A 20,913-nucleotide genomic window follows, 5' to 3' on the forward strand; every position below is an offset into this window, starting at 1 on the left:
TTTTCAGGACAGATTTGTCTCTTTCTGTAAGGTTTAAATGTTAGAGAGTTGCTTTTTTATTGTTTGTCCATTTGCTTAAGGTTCTTAATGAAGTAGTTAGTCCTTCCGCTACACTAAAAGTTACAGAAAAGGCACCTTCCTGGCCTCTGTGTAACAGAGTGGATGTTCATGCTCAAATTTTGAATTTGGTATAATTAGCATATTGTTTTTGCTGGGGTACTTCTAACTCCTAGAATGAGTCTTTTCTGTAAGAGAAATGGAAAAATATTTGCTGTGCTTACTTTATTTGTTAGATGAGATTTTTGGTTTATGATTTTCTTGTCTTTGCTTGTCTTTCTCAGAAGCAATGGCATTTTTAATTATTAATGCATCCAACAGGAATATAACCATTGGGAAAAGCCCATTCTGGCCTATTTTACAGCAGTGCTAGGCTAGGTTGCAGAAGCATTAGGTCCAAAGTAAGTACAAATATGTAAAGAATGACTTCAAGTCATTAAGTAGTGTACAACAATGTACATTAAGTATAAATATGTAAAGAATGATGTTACAAATATGTAAAGAATAACCTGCATTTGTATGGGTTCAAACAATGTGTAACAGAACCACCATCGATGTGGTGGAGCTTTACGGCCCTGCAGCCCAAGGAGTGCATGATAGTGTGTTCAGGTGTAGCGTGGCTTTCTCTCCACTACAGTGACAACGAGACAAGCCCTGATGCCTGAGCTAGAAGTCTGTTTGCAGATGTGTTTTCAGAAGCTCATCTGAGGACAAAAACCACCTGTATCTATCTTATATTGTCACTTACATGTTTGTAACTATAGCTGCTTTCTTCTTATTATTTACTTTAAAAAAAAAAATCTTATTGCTCAAAATTCTTTAAAACATGGAGTCATTGTATGTGATTGCTGAGCAACACAAGTCCTAGAAAAATAAGTTATGTCGTTGACAAACTAAGCCTCAGCCCATTTTGGATAAGCTGGGTCAATTGTGATTGGTTTCAGTGGTACAGCTGTTCTTTGGCTGAACTGTCATGCTGGAGTCCTTTTTTTTTTTTTTGTTGGAACCTGCGGAATGGTATTTGGATGTATTTCTCTTTTTTTTTTTCTTCACTCGAGCTGTGGCACCTTTTTTATTTTCATCTGCAGTGAGTCAATGACTTACCAAAAAGGGTGTGTTTCACAGAATCACAGAATGTTAGGGATTGGAAGGGACCTCGAAAGATCATCTAGTCCAATCCCCCTGCCGGAGCAGGAACACCTAGGTGAGGTTACACAGGAAGGTGTCCAGGCGGGTTTTGAATGTCTCCAGAGAAGGAGAATCCACAACCTCCCTGGGCAGCCTGTTCCAGTGTTCCGTCACCTGTTTAATGCATTCCTCTGAGCAGAGAATACAGTGAAAGAGCTAGAAAAGATTAAAGATTGGAAATGTAAGAAAAAAGCATATAGACAAAAGTGAATCGTAAAGGATGCAACATGGTACACCATCTTTCTTATCTTTTTTCTTTTTCAACACAGAGCAATGCTTATTTTCCTAAAGTTGTTCTGGCTTAATTTATTATTCATAGATATATTTATATTATAATGGGAGTTTTAAAACGAGGACTTAACAATCACACATAAATTACTGAAGAAAATCTTGGTTTTCTCAGTCATAGTTTTAAAATAGATAGGGACAACGGAGTCCAGAAGTGTCACAGTAGAGGGTTTACAAATGCACATAACTGTGTCCTTTGAGAGCGAATGCTGTAAATAAATGCAAAACAGGGTGCACTGAATGAGTGAACAGGTAGATCCCCTCTTGCCAGCCATGACACCTTGTTTAATAGATTCCCCTGGGGTTACTGAGGCTGGCACCAGGACAGCAGGCAGGATGGAATGGAGTCAATGTGGCACCTCACTGCAGAGACTTCTGACTTGTCTCGCTGCATTTGATAAGGATAGTAATGTAACTTGAGTGTCACAGGATGGCTAGATCTAGGTTAGGCTAAAGTCGTTATACAGCTTCAGGAAGATGTGGATTATTTTATCATTCTTAGATACGTTTCATTATAAAATAACTTTAGCATGCAGTAGTAGATTTTAATTTTCTTATGATTAGATTAGTGAATTTGTTGTACTGATGCCACCCAGAGACTCCTGCTAATATTGCAAATCTGCTAGTTTTCAACTATGGTGTTATTATTGCTAATAATAATAATAATAATTTGCTAACAGAGTTTATGTGCATATGTTTAAGTTTGTGCTCACTGTTTTCAAAAAGGACACCATGGCATGATTTGTCACATACATATACTATAAGTGCTACTGAAATTTTTAATATCTATGTAAATTTTTTTAATGAAATCAGAGGTCTTTGTTGTCTTTTAACTTTGTTATTTACCATTAAAGATCATTTCAGAATGAAATATGTACCACTCTTTTCCTTATTAGTAATTTAGCAATTTATTTTACTGTTAACTGTAGCTCTACTTTGAAGGGCTGAGTAATGAAACTTCAAGTGAACTTTACTATTCTGTTTGCAAAGAACTGTGGAGCTCAGCCCTTGGCAAGTCCTTGGACAATGTAAACCACACAAGCTATGGCCTGTTGGGCAGATACTAAATTTAAAGTAAAACCGAGACACATATCTGGACTTTCATTTTTTGTATGAGTATCTAGCATTCTCCTACCCAGCTTTGATTTTTTTAACCTTTATTTGTCTTTAAAGCTGTTTAGGAGACTCCCTTGTCTTTCTTAGGAGCTGAGGGGACTTCAGTACATTTACTTTGCCGTAGGTTTATGAGCCATGGCAAGCTTTTTTCCTATTAAATCTAAGCTATTAAAAAACGGCTCCAAAACCTGAAACTCTCAGGAAAACCCATAGCATGTGATTCCCAGCATCTGAAACATAGCTATAGCTTTCTTAGAATCCAACTGTTTCAGTATCCATCTTTTAGTCCTGTGGGAAAGCATGCATCTTCTTTTGGGAATATTTTTTGAGTTATAAGGCCTGCAGATTTCAGTCCTGTAATAGTAATTAAAAACAATATTTTTTTTTGCTAGGGGTAAGTATTTAATGTAGCAAAGGATCCTAGTTTGTGTTGAAGACCAGCTGTTGTCATGACTGTATGTATACCATGATACAGTTTTCCATGGACAGCTTTAAGTCTGAGACTGATGTCTGCAGAATGGTAAACATGCATAATTAGTTTTAAAAGTGAAAACAAAAAAAAAAATCCAGAGTGAGGGTTTGTCTGAATAAGTGTTTTCGGTATCAGGAGTAAGAAGAGAGAACTCTCTGAAGGGCCAGGTATTTTACTGGGCTGCACCTGAACTGAGGGTGGAGGAAAGGAAGAGGAATTCCAGGAAGGGAAGGGTTAGAATTGGAAAGGGAAAGGATGTTGCTGTTCATCACCTGTGATCATCAGGCAGTGCTATTAGGTTATATGTCAGCTGGCCAGCTTAATTAACTTGCACATTTATTTATGGTACCGTTGTAGTATACAAAATCTATAGCTGTGTTGTTTTGTAAAGCTTTACATGTTGCATTTATGTGAAAACTGTCAATAAAGTGAAATTATTACTGTTTGTTACTTCATGAGTTTTTAATTCAAAGAAAAATAATTTGTGGACTTTAATAGCTTGTTATGCAGTTTTGACTCTAAGGAGATAACTCGTAACAGAATGGAAAGGCCTTGTTTCACTTAAGGCTTTTTGCTAGATTTTGCTGTGTAGATGAAAATAAATCTAATCATTCTATTGATTTAGTTACATAAATTTTCTGTAGTGTAACTCAAAGCAGAATTTCACCAATAAGCTTTTACTTTTACAGTTCACACAGGTGTTTGATTTGTTTGATTCTCTTTTTTTTTTCTTGCAGTGTTTTTTTGTTTGTCTTCCCTTACAGAAGTGTCACAAAGTTGTAGCTTTATTCCATAAAGGCTTATTCCTGTGTGACACATGATGCCACTGTGACACATGTGAGATACAGTTTTAGAATGTTAGCTGAAAAAAACCCCACTTCTAGCTGCCATTTGCTCTTCCTGACCTTATTCCCTCAAGCATGAACACTGCTGAATGCAACAGACAGGGTAAAATAATTTATATTTTGGAGGGACAGAGGGGAATCAGATTTCAGAGAGATTTCTTAGCAAGTCCTCATTCTCTTCTTGTTCTCTAGCCTGGGCTTGTCTTGCCCTGTGTGGTCCCCGTCCCTTTGCTTCAAACCTGAAAATGGTTCCAATCACCTGCTTGCTGTACCTTGAGGCTTTATTGTGCCTCTCTGAGACAGCAGGACAAGTGGAAGAGAATTGCCTCCTTGGATCTCAGTCTTCCCTGTAATCTTCTGGCACCAGTATACCTCTGGGTACTGACATGTCCCTGGTGTACCCATGCTATGGGGAGCTACTGCTTTAGTTGTTTTACAGGAGACCAAGGGTCTCATTTGTTGTACCAATGTGGAGCTGAAGTAATCCCATCCTCAGCTGCTTGCCTTGTCTCTCTTTCAGAGACAGCTGTTTGCACAGCAGCTCCGGCTTTCCCTGTGTGCAGATCTGCTGCCGAGCCAATGGCATTTTCAGCTCTGCGTATTTGCCCACAACAATCCAACTTTGAATGTTAATACATTGATAGCCTGAGTTGTGCTTTGGCAGTTAAGGAGTGTGTGGTTCTGCAAGATTGTACATCAGAAGCAGAAACCTCTGGGTGTGAGCACAGGCAGGTAGAGCCCAGGGAGCCGTGGCTCCCATCTCGAAGAGCGTGAATTCCCGTATGTGCAAGGCAGCACTTCCCATGGCTTGTACAGCCGTGTGGGAGGGGAGTGTACCAGCTGAGGGACTAAAGTAATGTCCTAGGTTGTCCTTTCAGCCCCTCTTGTGACTTCTGCCCACTGATTTGGTTGGACTCCCAGCCTGGATGCTCTATTCTGTCTTTAAAACCTTGATTTTTTTTTTTTTCCATAGATGATTTCGTCTGAATTTCTGCTACTTTAGAAAATGGTTTTACATCCATTTCTGTCCCGGTCACAGTGCTTGATACAAGGAAAAGTAGCCTGCTCCTCTGCATCTCTCAGAACTGAGAGCTGTTTCTGGCTGGGAGAGTGTGTGTGTGTGTATTTTTTTCTGTGAAGTAGTAGTGCGTATTCTGTGTCCATATGGGAAATGTCTGAGAAAATTTATAGAGATTTTAGATACATCGGCTGATAAACTGCTAAACAGAATTTTATTTAGCTTTATTTTTCTTTTCCTCTTTTTTTCCAGTAAGTGAAATTCTTCAAGACTTATATGTGGATTTCCTCATCTTCATATACCACCTAATTTCTCAACTTTTTAGAACTTTGCAATTGATTGTTTCATACAAAATGGATGACTGAAAAGTTAAGGTTGCAAAGTCAAGTACAAAAAGTTAAGAAATGCTTCTTTTAGGCTTGACTGTGTAACCTTACATGTATAAATATAAATAGATAAATAAGTATGTGTAAGGCTACACAGGCCTATAACATAAATATATGTGTGTGTGTATATAGTTTTTTGTCTCTCCTATGGAATCCTGCTAGGTTCTATGCACAGCATCAGCAGTAGTAGCTGATGGCAGCTGCACTCATGGTTATCTAACGTGCTCCCCCATCCTCTTTCCTGCCCAGTGTTCAGACTCTGATTTGAGAACCTATCCAGTACAGATGGAATCAACACTGAATTTAGCTACAAGTTCTGCAGAACTTGTACAAACTTGCATTACAGGCTTGAAATTGCCCAGATGCATACAAGCTGTCATTAAAAATGCAGAAGTTTTAGTTTTCTGACACCCAAGTGATTTTACTGTTCCATCTGTTTTTCCAAAGAATATGATGCTACAGCTTCTGCACAGTGTGTTTAATGGTTCTCTGCAATGGCTGAACATGATTTGACACAGAATAAAAATTTTCTCCTGGGCTCTCGCCTTAGGAATGGATGACCTACTTGTGCTAAAACTTTAATATTTAAATTAGGAACAAATCATCCTGAAACAGGAACCAGACATGGATTATTTCAACCCAGACATTTGCAAATGGAAAAATATGTTCATGACTGAAGAAAGGAGCTTAGAATGGATGTTGGCAACCTGAGCTTCAACTGGTGATACCAGTGTCAAAAATTACGCCGCCACAGCACTCTCAGGGGGGTTGGTGTTGACTCTGTTCTAAGTGGTCATAACCATGTGCTCACCTTCTTATTGACTGTTTCTCGTCTATCATCTTCCAATAGACAGTTCCACAGCCCATTGTGTCATACATACATAGCCCTTTTCACCTTTCACATACGTTCCAGACCACTGCTTTGTGACTACAGTAAGAAAACAAAACCAAAACCCAAAACATCCAAAAAACCCAAACAAAACCAACCAAAACCCAACAACAAAATACAAAACCAACCAACCAAAACCCCCAAACAAGCAATTACACAAAAGAAATTAAAGAAAATCATGCTGTGTTCCCAGAACATTTGTGTTCATGTAGCCACACTGTTGTGTATCAAGCTAGTGATGTGAATGCAAAAATGTCTGCTAATAATGCAAATGTTTAAGGATTTGGTGTGCAGTTGTGTATGTGTGTTAAACTTTGAAAGCAGGAATAGATTCATATTCTGAATATGAGTTACGCTCCTTGCTGATTTTCAGCAACTCACCCACTTGTCTGCCCTGTTTCTTGTAGCACTAAATCGCTCTGAGAAAGGCAGGTTAAAATAATCCAAAAGTTCACCTGAATGTCAGGCATTTTCCTTTTTTCATCCCTTATGTCTCAACCTTTTTGTTGTGAAAATGGTGAAAAGTTGAAGTTGCTTGTTTTTCTCATTGTTTTCCACTTGATCTGATCCTTTTTTGAAGAACAAAGTAAAAAAACCCAAACCTCTACTCCTCAGCTGCTTGTGATGCATGGAAAATCAATCTGACTTTGCTTGAGTATGTATCAGTGAATTGCAGTTGTACTGTGGTGTTTTCTGCTTTACCTAAAGAGGAAAAACACATCTGGCTTATAAATCCGACCAAAATTTGAATACTTCATTCAAGTGTGTATTGGGCAATTATATATTTTACAGGCCTGTAGTGTAAATTATGTGATATGCTGGTAAAAGTCTCTTTATGTTTCGTTAGAGGACCATAGCGAGAAAACTTGAAGCTCAGAGTATGTGCAAATATAATGTTGGCTACCTGATGTACTACAACTATGATATTTACAGTAACAGTTGTATTTTTTGATTGTTTTTAGAAATTGCCCCTTGGTTACATGTCTTCAGAGCAGAAGATGCTGTGGACTTCTCACAGTTAGCATTTGACCCAGGACAAAAGGAGCTTATTGCTGGAGCAAGGTGAGAAATCTGTTTTCTTTTCATGCTGTACCAGACTGGATTTTTTCTTTGTTGATAAGTAATATTGAGCCAAACTCTAATATCAGCTTGCTCTACTGTGACTGCCTTACCTTCCAAACCCACTAAACTGAACATTGTATGTGTTTATTTCTCTTATGGCTGACCAAAGTTAAAAGATGCACTGCCTGCAGTCAAGCATCCTAAGACTTTACAATATTCTCATTTTTAAGAGAACTGTCTCTGGAATATTCCCAAACTTTGGAAGCATACCTTAGAACAAGCAGATGCTGCATGACAATGTGACAAAAGTTGCCATAGCATAAAACTTGCCATGATCCTAAATTTGGCTACACAATACAGCTCTTTGTGCTTGGATGATTCTAATAATTATTCAGTACAATGCCAGGAGTGATGTGTTAAAGACTGCAGAATTAGTCGTAAAGTCAGTGGTAATCATAATTTTTGCACAGCAGGACAGTACTTTGGAAGCTGTGATCAACAGCGACACTGTCTTAGATGTCAACATTGAAGCAGTGAGAGTCCTTGAACACCATTTTTTTTCTCAGTATATGAAGTATAGTAACACATTTGGTTGGCAAAAAAATTTAACTATTTAAACTTATTATTTAAATCTGTCTTCTGAAGATATTTTATTCTTGAATTAACGAAGTTCTAGTTACTTCATTTTTCTTTTAGATTTAGCATTGGAATATACTTCTGTTTCCCAGTTTGTTTCTTGGTTGAAAATGAGGTTCAAAATAGAGTCATAAGATTCACTGCAAGAATTTTTTTTGTTTTTTATGTGCCAATGAAAGTTGCTTATCTACAGGGGCAAAGCTTTCTGAGTATGGAGATATATATATGTCTCTGACCCACCTGAAGTGGCATATTCTGTGCACTCATGTTGATTTTTCTATTCTGTAAGCTGCCAAATGAAATGAGGCGTGAGGCTGTGAACTTGTGCTGTTCTGTAAAGACAATCAGCATTAAGTCAGAGCTGTCTGAGCTTCTCCTCAGTCCCATGGAATTGTGTGTTGGATCGATGCACACTGTGCAGAACTCAATATCCAATGAAAAAAACCCATTTTTTAAAAACTTTTTTTTACCTTTTACTCTCTTCTTTTTACCTCCATACTGTTCATCTGGGCTCCAAATCTCAGCAAAGAATATGCTCGTTTAAACTCGTGCTTTTGATGAAGTCTTTTGAATCACCATGGATCAGCTTTGGATGATTTTGTTGAATAGGCAGTGACTATGAAAAAATGCCAGCTGCCAATTCTGCCTTTTGCAAAAAGCCCAGTAGGGTCCCAAGAGGATTCATTTGGTTTCTCTGTAAGCTATTGCTGTTTCAGAACTGCATATCTCTTGCTCTGGCTAAAACTGAAAAATTAAATATATTCAGTATTTTAAAGCCACAACAGTATATTTGGTTGTTACTCATTTGTTGATTTTATTGGATTTTCCTTTCCTTATTATGCATTTCCATTCTAAATTCTAAGCTTTTCCACAGTGCTGTTGTGTTTGGCCATGGAGACCTGACTTTAGAATGAATGCACTTGGCAGTGGGTTTGTCTAATTGTACATATTATTGATATTAATTTGTCTTTTTACTACTCATTTTTCTCTTCTTGAAGCATTGTACCAGACTATATGGTGAAAATCATTGTATGGCATGGAGTCATAGATTCAGAGTCTAGCAACCAGTTGTCAGGATTTTTTTTCTTTTTCTTAATATGCTGTTTGTAGTTACTTTTCACTCAGGGCCACCTGAACACAGCATTAATATTACAATACTTGTGCTATGGCCTGTGAATAAAATTTTAGTTCAAGTTTCTTGCACATCTGCCTCACAGGATTCATATACCCAAAGAGCCATTAGGAGAATTTATTTACTGCCCTAAGCCACAAATCTGGTCTCATAAAGACAGTGACAAGAATGCACTGGTAGTTCCTCCTCCCTGGTGAAACATCTTTTGGTATAAAGTTATTTATCTTAGAATATTCCAGCTATTTCTTTTTAATTATATTCTTGTACAAACTAATAACTATGTGCAATGTGATTTCTGTAAAATCTAAACAGTTAAAATTCCTATTTGGTTGTGAAACTAATAATTTGTAGCCCTTTACCATGGTTTTCCCTTTTCTATCAAATCAATGGTAGGTAAGGGAAATGTGTGATGTGGCACGTGGCAAAGCTAAAAATGAATTTAGGTTACTCTGTTTACACTATCAAGAGAAGTACTTCCATTATGATTTACTTGTCCAGCATCCAAACAAAAACAGGGAGTGATGCTTTCACCTCTATGTTTCTGCTTTAGTGAGGTGGTGTTTTTCTAAACCAGAAGAATGCTTTTCACAACCAGGAGCTGTGTCCTGGCTTAACTTAAGTTTATAATTGATTTCTTTCACCTTAGTGGAGTTTAGTGAACTCTTCTCCCAAATTTGTCTCTTAGAAACTAAATACTGTTGGAAATCCTTAAATCCCTTTTCTGTCACTGACATTCATTGCGAGTGATTCTCTTCCATTTTTGAAGTTATTCAACCTCTAAAGAGGTTCATGACTTATTTGTCTTAATAAGCAAGGTAGCGAAGAACCCAGCTGAGATCCAGACTGGATTCACGTTGGGAGCTGCCAGTGTCATGCAGCTACATAAAAAGACAGATATGGTCCCATAGTGCCTCAAAAGGTGTCTCCCATAGTGACAGAGAACTTTTGATATCATTGCAATGGGAAGGAAATAGCTGTACAAACTGTACAGTAGTGTTGGCAGAAAACCAAATCAGTTCAAGTTGGCTGTGGGTAATTTAGTCAAGAAACAATGAGTTTTGTCACATTTTACTAGTGCAAACAAAACAAGAACATAAATATTTTTTAGATAGAGATCTCTAAATATATGAAAGGGACGTTATTCTATAGTATTTGCTATAGCAGACGATGACCAGAAAGGTAATTACTAGTCTTATATTGCTAAGATTACTCTTACCTGTCCAGTTTGGGAAGTAAAGGTATTATTCTGATGTCTGTTGGAATCCTGTAGTTGCTTTGCAAAAATAGATTTTTTACAATTTTGTCTGCCCTGCCACCACTATCTTCCAGACCTTGAGAGAAGTCTGTGGTTGATATTTTGTTCTGCAAAATGTCCAGTTCTTCTGTGGGTCTTGAGTTGATTAATTCTGAGTCTCCTAGCCTTACTTCAGTTTTCTTTCACCATCTGCAGCAATCTAGGAATGTTACTACTGCAATACTAGCACACACCTTCACCTTACTCATCCAATCTACCCTGGCACTGGTATTTCCCTTGTGCTGAAGAGTTGCCTAAGATTTGGAGCCACCCCATTGTTTCCCTCTCCTACCACCCCCATTAGGGAGAGAGGCTGCTGGTCCCAATGAAGTTTGGTTTTGGCTCAGTCTGGCTTATTTCTAGAGTGTGCACAGTCATTTTTCTCTGAATGCAATAGAAACAAATAACTGCAGTCTGTTTTGTTGTTCACCTTTCAAATTCCTCACAAATCTTCTACTTCAACTGTGGGGCATGTCTTTATTTCTTAGGTCACACTCGTACACGTTTCCTGCCGTAAAGTCCAATGCTTTTCAGTAGTGACTGCTTTAGCTTCTGCGTATTTCTACATAGTACAGGTTCAACTATATCTCCTGTTTTAATTGTAAAAGGAGCTAGCACAACTTTCAAGTTTAATGGGGCTTGCACTTTGTGTCAGAGTCACTTGACAATCATTAACACCTTCCAGTGTAACAGTTCCACTTAATAACATCTACTGGATCTGAAGTGTAAGTGCTGTAATACTTTTGTTTTGAAAGTGTCATTTAGTCTTCTGTCAATCTGCTGCGCAAGAGGAGATGTATGTGTACTATTGGTGAAGACTTCAGAGGGAGAGGAATATCTTCTAAAAAGACTAATGAATTAGCCTGGGTCTCAGTAACAACCTACAATTGCTCTGGTTGCCTGGGACATTTTTGCACAAATTGTCCGCGTAGAAAAACAGCATTTAGAAAGCTTTGAGAAATGGGGGAGTGTGGTGGCAGGGGTGGGGACAGACAGGGAAAAGGTACAGGGAGAAATTTAACTTGCTCAACTTTGATCAAACAGCCCAAAGTGCATAGTGAAGAAAAGTAAAGATTACAGTTCAACTTATGAAGGGAAGAAGAGTGATTTTTCGTATGGTTGATCGGGTTTAAAATTCGCATTTGAAGAATGTGACAGATTTTTCAGAGTCATGCTAATTTGGTCTAGATTTAATGTAAAACTTACTTTTCTTAATAGGTATGTGCTAAATTGCATGAGTTTATACATCTATGTAAAATGGAAAAAAAAAAGAAAATACATTAAACAGAAACACTCTACAGAGAAAATTCAGTATGAACGTAAAACGGTGGTTAGTACATTATGAAGACTATTGGCTTTTGACACAGGGTGATGTAGCTATGTTCCCATGAAACTGTATCTTTAAAATTTGCCTCAGTCATCATTCTTAACATCACATATGACCTGGCGGATAAAAATAAATGAGTTCTCTTGCAATCTGAAACCTTCTAGGGAATTCATCTATTTTCTTAAAAAAACCCAAACCATATGGCAGGGCAGAATTTACTTTCATAATTAAGTGGCATCAACAAAGGATTACTCTCAGGGCATTAACTCCTCAGTAAGCTCAAGGAAATGAGAGACTGCTTGCTTATCTTATTCTGATAAATCCTGATAAAATTTTCAGATGAATATTTCTCTGTGTGTTATTTTGACTTAGCATCTAATCAAATATGATAATGATTTCTGTATTTTGAAATGCCAGTAAGCATGAAGATTCATGGATTTCCCCAAGAACAGCCTTGCCTTATTTTCCTGTGCGGAAATGCTTTGCCATACGTCCTGCAGCATTTCCTTTGTTTCTGTCTTGGAAAGGTCAATTGAGGAGGGAAAAAACAGCTCAGGGGAAGGATACAGCAGTGTCTGAATTGCCCTGGCAAATTGTTCATTGCCTTTTTTTCTCCTTGTTCACTGACAATGCACTAAACACTTATCTGCTCTAGATTTTATAAATCAAAAAATGTTAAAAGTATACCAGCCAGTTTGGTAAAATGAGAGTCAGCTAGAAGCACATCTCAAACACAGTATGTTAGGGCAAAAATGTTGAGGTTCAAAATTATTATTTACATTTTCCTTTTAATAGATTCCTTTTTATATTTTTTTTCTGTTGTGAATTTTTCTTTTCCTTAATGGTTTTATTCAGGTCATGTAAGAAAAATTATGTCAGAAGAAACTTGTTTACATAAAGGAAAAATGAAGTAATCCTCCTCTTTCCAAACCTCTTGTGCTTGAAATTATAAACTGGTAGGAGATTAGTTGGAGTTCATTTTTAAGATGTGGTAATTTATTTTTTAAAATTCAAGTTAGGCTAGTTCAGCTGTACTTTAAAATTATATAGTTGCTTATCAGAAATGGGTCTCAAAGCTGTTCAACTTTTTTTTTAATTGGTTAATATATATTTAGACATAGCTTACATTATTTTTTACATAGACCATCCTAATAACGGTGGCTTGCTTCTGTATGTTCTCCTGCAAGTTAATTAAACTTGCTTTGAGGATTATAACTTGCTTAGAGGTGGCTTATTGCCTCAGTCACTCTTTATCTTGCTGATGAAGGACTGTAACAGTATGGCTTTTCACTTAATTAGATGTGTGTTCAGGAACGTTAATTTGAACCATTACTACTACTTGCCATAATAACAGAAAGGCGAATTAAAGAATTCATTAATAGTGGTTTAAGAATCTGTAATAAAGGAATAAATAACTGTACAGGTTTGCTTCTTGCTGTTGTCTGTTCTCAGCAGGAGAATCTGAGAGCTTCTTGTTAATGAGATGCTCTGAGCACTACACATTGGGAGAACATGCAGGCTTCAGGAATTAGTGCTTTATTCTTTGAAAATCCATCTGAGTTTTATTGCTCATTTAACACTTGGTTCAGGGTAATCAGTGTCTGTCCTTCCACTGATTGATCTGATCTAATCTAAGGTGTGGTTTAATGTTAGATCTAAGAGAAATTATCATCCTACTGCTGCAGAAACAGGAAGGTCTTTCTCCTGCTATTACTTCTCTTTCCTACCTTGCTAATGAGTTCCTAAATATTTTTAAAAGCTAATGCTTTGTACCTCTTCTGCTCATACCTTGTTCTACTACACAATTTTCTCTTCCTTTGCACCAGTGCTGGTAATAGTCTGCTTGCAGAGTAATACTAGTCAATTCACTAACCCCAGAAAAATTACTCTTTTTATTGTGCTGATTTAATGTCTTGCCATTTTAATTGGTGGAGCTAAAATGACGCATCATCAGAGGAGCCCTGGAGTTGACTCAGAGTAGGATGAAAAGACAAATGGCAGGGGTAAATGGAACTTCTTTGGCAGAGAACACTTCTATTTCAGTGTAAGCCACCTTTAGAAATTACATCAGATGAGTGGTGTTCTGAAGGTACTTGTCTTTAATTGAAGTCATGACTTAATGTATATGCACTTGATCTGTGCTAGCAGTAGTACGTCCTGCTGCAGAATATGGCAACATGCCTTCTCTTGGTTCCTGGTTAGACTGTGTCTTCATATCAGTTAGCTGTCTCTTTCTTCTGCAACAGATGTTAGTCCAAATGTTCAGTTTCTGCCCTACATCGCCAGCAGTTTGGTCCTTCTTAAGCTTGTTTACTTGTGTGTGCCTTTATGGCACTGAAATGCAGGACAGGGAGCTACCAGCTGGCCAGAGGCTGATAACCATGATATAGAAATAGTCATGGAATCATAGAATAGTTTGGATTGGAAGGGACCTTCAATGGTCAGCTAGTCCAAACCCCCTGTAATGAGCAGGGACATCTTCAGCTAATCAGGTTGCTCAGAGCCCCCATCCAACCTGGCCTTGGATGTCTCCAGAGAACTACCACATCTCTGGGCAACCTGTTCCACTGTTTCACCACCTTCATTGTAAAAAATTTCTTCCTCATGTTTAGCCTGAATCTCCCCTCCTTTAGTTTAAAACCATTACCTCTTTTCCTATCATAACAGGCCCTGCTAAAAAAGTCTATCCCCATCTTTCTTATAGGCCCTATATTTCTTGTAAGCCCTAGAGAGGTACCACTTGAAGCAGCAGTCAGGCCTGTGAAGGACTCTCCCCTGCCTCTGAGATATTGGTACCTCACATGAGTTACTGCAGTGCCCTGGTGGCTGCACTTGAGTGGCTGCACTCATCTTGTGAGAGGGCTGCCCAGATGCTAGGTAAGCGAGTGGGTCTCAGTCCTCATTCCAAGAGTACAGTCAGAAAATTTAACAGTGCAATGATGCATACTGTGCCTGTGACTTTCACCTCTCAAAATCCGATGGTAGGAAGATTGCATTTTATATAGAGATGTGTTGACATCATGTGCTTACCTTGGTATGCACCACCTTAATGCTCTTATAATTCATATCTGTGTTTAATGCAACAGTATTTTTTGTTGTTGTGTTCGCGTTTTGTAGCTTGCCATTTCACCAAGAAAAGGATAAAGTGCTAGATATAACAACCATTACTAATATGCTATACTTTTGAATATTTTTGGGTTTTCAATTGTGTTTTGACATGGAGTTCTTTAGGAATATACAGAAGATTAGTTTTATACTTTTAACTGCAGTCATACTGAATGTATTCACTGCAATAGATCAAAATACATTGTTGTTTAGGAGGAGACTGGAACACACTTTTTGTGGTGCTTCATTCAGTTCCCACTGATACCAGAGCAGGCTCTTGATTAACAGGTTTTAGTTATCATAGTTCAGCTAGAAATGTTGTTTAGTGCTGTGGATGTAAAGCAAAATTCTTATTACCTGCTGGCTATCTGAGGGAATGCAGGATGCTGCTTTATCTCAGAGTTATTTATGTTTTCTTCTCATTACAGTGTCCTTCTGTTTACAGATTTATGTAACATATTTGCTTTCCTCATTCATTAAGCACTAAATGGAAACAAATTTACCAATTGCCACCAGTGTCAGATCAGTTTAATTCTGGCATGTAAAGTTGTACTCGTCTTGCTTTTATTACCGCCAAGGACATGGAGCTGTTGGAATGAATCCAGAGGAGGATCAGGAAGATGATCAGAGGGCTGGAGCAGCTCTCCGATGGAGACAAGCTCAAAGAGTTGGGCTTGTTCAGCTTGGAGAAGAGAAGGCTCCAGGGACGCCTTAGGGCAGCCTCCCAGTACTTAGAAGGGGACCTACAGAAAGCTGGAGATGGACATTTTACAAGGCCATGTAGTGACAGGACAAGGGGTAATGGCTTTAAACTGAAAGAGGATGGATTTGAATTAGATATAAGGAAGACATTCTTCACCATGAGGGTGGTGAGGCACTGGAACAGGTTGCCCAGAGAAGCTGTGGATGGCCCATCCCTGGAAGTGTTCAAGGCCGGGCTGGACGGGGCTTTGAGCAACCTGGTCTAGTGGGAGGTGTCCCTGCCCATGGCAGGGAGGTTGCAACTAGATGATCTTTAAGGTCCCTTCCAACCCGAACCATACTGTATTCCCATGATACTTGGACAAGAGATAGGCCTGCATGCTAAGAGGTCTGTATCTATGCTTCAGAAATGTACTTTGTCATTCTTATTTCACATGATTTGTGGCCTTTAAAGCACAAATGCACTAGAATAAAGGTAAACAGAGATTGAAAATAGCAGTTTAGGGCATAATCTAAATAACATATTGAAAAAAATATTGTCACCTATCTCGTGAGCAGCATAATGGGTCTGCACATACCATGAAAATTGTCATTGATTTTTACTTTGGACTGCCAGATTTAATAATATCATATTTCCAATGTGGTTTTTCACTGCTATGCTTTTAAAAAAAATTCTCATATGTCCTTTCTGAATGAATTCTCACATGTGTGCCTTAGAACGTTAAACTATTGTATTTGTAGAGCTAAATGTAGTCCTGAAAGTTTTACTGAAATGGGCACATTTAGGTAGGAATAGCTCTGATTGCTCTGAGTGCTAGTTTGCCACTTATCCTAGGATTATTTATGTAGTCACAGTCACTCTGTGCTGTCGATTTGCCCAATTTACCTCTATGTTGCTAAGGTGTAATGCTTTTACTATGTCTTGCATATTGTTTTTCTTCTTATTCCATTTTCTTTACACTGCTTTATGAAGGTGAAAATAATATTTTAATTGGTTATTGGCAGCCACGGGAAGTTGAAAAATGTACACTAATTAGCTCTGGCTTTTGGCTCATCCACATGAATACAGACATTTTAGTCTCCCTAACACTTATCGGGTCAATATTTCTAATACCACACTGGATGTATTAATGAGTAGAAGTGTTGTACTCTACTGTGTAGGATACAAATCTCATTTTCTAGGAAAACAAACAAAAAAACCCCACAAAATTTTCAGCCTCTGTTTTTCTTCAGGATGACACTATGTGTATGTATTTATTAAATTAGAATTTTTACAATGTGGGACAATAGCTTACTTTTTAATAGGCTGAAATGATGTCAGGATGGAAGACCATAAAAAGGCATTAATAATTTTATAATCTATCTTAAAATGTGACATCACTGATACATCTTCAGTAGACATCTCAAGATGAAGTATGCATAGAGATTGACATGATACTCTGCTATGTACTGACCCGAAAACTAAAAGTATGAGACCAGATTATCTGCTCATATATTCTGCAACAGACACTGCTTTTATTTATAGAGTGAGATGGAGCATTTACGTGCCACTCCTGTGAGTCTGGTATCACTGATTTGAGAAAACAGTTTATACCTGCTGAGGATACAGTTCAATTTTTCTGGAAGAAAGAAGTTATTCTGTCTCTGTAAGTGGAAAAATAGATTTGCAACAGCAGTTGTAGGTTTCTTTAACTTTGATATCTGGAGTGAAAGAAGCACAATCAATGTTGGTTGATAGAAGCTAAATGCAATGAGATGAGAAACAGAGTAAGTATTTATGTTCCCTGCTGAATATTTCTGAGCAAGGTATTTTTTGTCCTTACAGAGAGAATGTAGGTGGGTTAGAAAGACTATCTGCATCACTTCCTGATGCTCCAGTGAGTGTCTTTCATGTCAACTTCCACTTAGCTTATGGGGGAAGGTTTGCATAAGCATCGTCCTGCAATGTACTGTTTTCTTTGTTTGCCCACTTCAGATCTCTTCATGACTCAAACCCAAGTATTTTAGCTATTACTTTGTGGTGATTTGTCTGTAGCAATAGCAAATACTCTGTCTTTATTTTACTTTCTCATTAATTCTTGCCCTTAAAGCCTGCCTCTTGCATTTTGAGTAACTCCCTTTAGCAATATTCCTAGAAAAGACTAGTGATCTGATTCCTGTATATCCACAATTTAAACAGATCATATATGTACCAGAGTCAATAAATAAATACAGAAAGCTGTACCCCAGAGTCAATAAATAAAACTGGCAATGGGAGTGGTTGTGTTTCTGAGATATATGCTTTGAAAAAAAAATTTTTTGTTTTTTAGACATAGTTTGTTTTTGTTCACTCACCTCCCACTGGCTCATTTTAAAAAATTAATAGAGATGTAAAATACAGGTGCTGACCATATCTGCCCATTAACAATACCTCATACCTCTTTGGAAAGAATTGTAATTATTATCTCAAAAAACATGGCCTAATTTTAATTTGGATTGCACTTCTATGAGTTGCATGGATGTAGTATTGCAGATAATTTGTGAATATTGCAAATACTTAAATTTAAAGCTGAAATTTACTCATCTCTTTATTTTATCTGTTTTTTTGTTACTTTAAGTGAATTTGTTGAAATATTAGAAATTAATGTTACAGATTACTTATTAATAAATTAAAATTGAATAATTTATATTCATATTTCAAAAAATTACTGGGTTTTATTTTTATCTATAAAACAGTCACTCTGTAGTGCCACTGGAAAACCAGAATTGTTTTAAGTAAGGTAAAAATTAGGCAGAAGAGGACTGAAGAATATTATATATGTGAAAATGTAGTCAAGACATAATGAAGATAAGAAAAAGAGGTGTGAGAAAAAAACTAAGAAAGAAAAAAAACAGGCAGGAGAAGTGTGGACGTGGAACATAGAAGAGCCTTATTGCAAACCTAGCATGAAAGACAATCTCCACTAGAGAAGGCTGTGCTGAAATCAGTTCAAAGATGGTGTTGTACTTGCTCATATTTATGAGGGTCATGGACCGATACCAACAGAGCTGGCTTGTCAGAACAGGTGTAACAGGGCAGCTGCTTGAACTAGACAGACACAGTAAGCCGGGAAGAGTTGTGATTCCCCACATACATGGCACCAGCACGTGCTGAAGGAAGCGTTTTTGGTGGATGGGGCACGTTCACCTTTCTGAGTATCCTGACCCATCATTTCCCCAGGTTTCCAGCAATGCGTTTGCATCACGTCCTATTCATGGTTTGCCTGAACTCCTTTCAAGTTCTGTAGGTGCAGCGATATTGCTGTAGAGAAAAAATGGAGCGAGAAATCCTTTTGCAATAAAAGCATAGGCTTTTGAAACATATGCGTGGTTTGTCTGTAGCTCCTGCTATAAGTGGAAAAAAATCCTCAGGTATCACACGTCTTCAGTCACAGTTGTGGCTTCTACAGACAATCCATCATACTGGGATCCTTTGCTTCGAACTTTGTACATCTGCGGCTGAGTTAATTGTGTAAGGTTCCCATCACTGTGGAGACAAACGGACAGCTTTGATCTGCCTGTCCTCTTACTCTCATTTAGACGTCTAACACCAGTCAAAGGTTCTGCCCAAGCACTGAGTATTTCTTCCCATTAATTCTAAAGGAAGACTGAAGCAATGACTCAGATGTACATGTATGGAGTATAAATAGCTACTTTTTCATATGCAGCCAGCCCTTCAAGCTGAAAATCTGTTTTAGAAATTGCCTTAGTCCTTAGCCCAAAGGGCTGTATGTCAAGACAGTCCCTGAAAGAACTGAGAGTCCTCACTACCAGTCACTTTTTGGTTTTTTTTCCTGTCATTTATATTCTCTAATTATGTTTTTATTTAAACACTAGTAAAAGGTTTTTATTTAAACACTAGTAAAATGTATTACTTAAACACTAATAACAATTTTTATCTACTATTTTTTTAACCCCAGAAACTACCTCTTCAGGTTGCAGCTTGAGGATCTCTCTCTAATACAGGTATGTTTTCTGTTTGTTTTCTTAGTTCCTCTGCATGATGTAGGTAAGCAGATATTTTAAAGCAGATAATCAAGATATTCATAAGCTTCATAACTACAGATAAGTATGCATCTGTTTGTGTCCTCTTTGTGGCCCCATATTATATAAGTCATATTATCCATTTTAATTCCAGATTAGCTTTTTTCCCAGGCGATACAGACACTCTGCTGTGATTTTGCTAGAGTGGATCTATAAAAAATGCAGGCTGGGAAGGAGGATCATGTTCTTTTATAAAAATGTTCCCGCTTATTATTGTGCAGCTTCTGTTTTCAGAATTTATCGTTATTATAGAAAAATGATAATTTTTTTAAAATAATGAAAAATTTTTTAAAAATCATACTTGCTGAAGTGAAATTAGGCAAATGAAACAGCAAATTTTCAAGGAAGAAATATAGTGTGAACAGAGGTATCAGGATCTCAGTTTTGTATATAAGGCAGCTATTGTTTAAAACTTATTAGAGCATGAAAGGTGAAACGAAGCCTTTCCGAAGCAGTTAGGCTTCATGGAAAGGTGAGTGAGAATCCCTGATCGATTTATTTTACTCTAAACTTCATCTGACTTCCATATACCAAGAGTCCTCATCTTCCCTTAGTCTTCTCAGTGGTGTTCCTTGCTTAGGTTTTGTTGGTTTTCTCTTTCATTATTTTTAACCTTGGCATAATTTCTAACCATCATTCTTGTGTTCTTAGCTCTAAGCGTTGTTTTAGTTAATTTAATTGAGTTTGCCAGCTTACTAAGGTGTGGAAATAGAGAATCACAGTGAAAAAGAAATATATGGGTTTTAATAATTTTTTCATTTATGCAGTTTAAAATTAACTAGCTTTAGATTCAGTACTGTACCTAGTATTACACCAAGTAATACTATACAGTAGAATATAGAAAAGTAAAATGCATTCAGGTAAGGCTGTGCTTATGATTTGTAGTACACTTTGCGTGTGCTTTAATTTGGCTTGCAGACTTCCTTTACCTTCCCAGACTACTAGAAACAATACCTGAAGCTGGCTTACAATTAAACAAAATTACGATATTGAAAAATATTCAGTTTTGTTGCTAGCACTGAAGGCTATGACACACCAAACACTTTTAGAATCCAGAATTCAGACTGTCTACTTTCACCTTATGTGACCTATTCAATATCCTGGCAAATAATTTGAGTTAATTCCTGAAGACTCTTGTTGAGAGTCTGCACTCAGAGGTCTCTGACATGGTGTATTCTACTAATTCACAGATTGAAGGTCACAGCTTTCCTCTGTTAGGATAAGCATTAGTAGGCCGAATGCACTAACGAGGCAGAAATCTGTAGCTTACAGAGTTTAGTAACTGCTGATAGATGTAAACAGACACCTTCCAACCCTAATCAGCAAAAAATAAA

General features: G+C 37.5%; 1 protein-coding gene across 8 annotated transcripts in view; it reads left to right on the forward strand.

Moving 5' to 3' along the window:
- Positions 1-20,913, forward strand: part of SEMA5A (semaphorin 5A) — a 330,124-nt gene that overhangs the window by 118,994 nt on the left and 190,217 nt on the right. For all 8 annotated transcript variants that reach the window (XM_065628512.1, XM_065628511.1, XM_065628519.1 and 5 more), the window contains 2 exons: positions 7,222-7,321; positions 19,456-19,501. In XM_065628512.1, the coding sequence (XP_065484584.1) occupies positions 7,222-7,321; positions 19,456-19,501 (146 nt within the window). The remainder of the gene's footprint in view (positions 1-7,221; positions 7,322-19,455; positions 19,502-20,913) is intronic.

Source organism: Caloenas nicobarica, chromosome 2, assembly GCF_036013445.1.
Source record: "Caloenas nicobarica isolate bCalNic1 chromosome 2, bCalNic1.hap1, whole genome shotgun sequence".
Taxonomy (NCBI): Eukaryota; Metazoa; Chordata; class Aves; order Columbiformes; family Columbidae; genus Caloenas; species Caloenas nicobarica.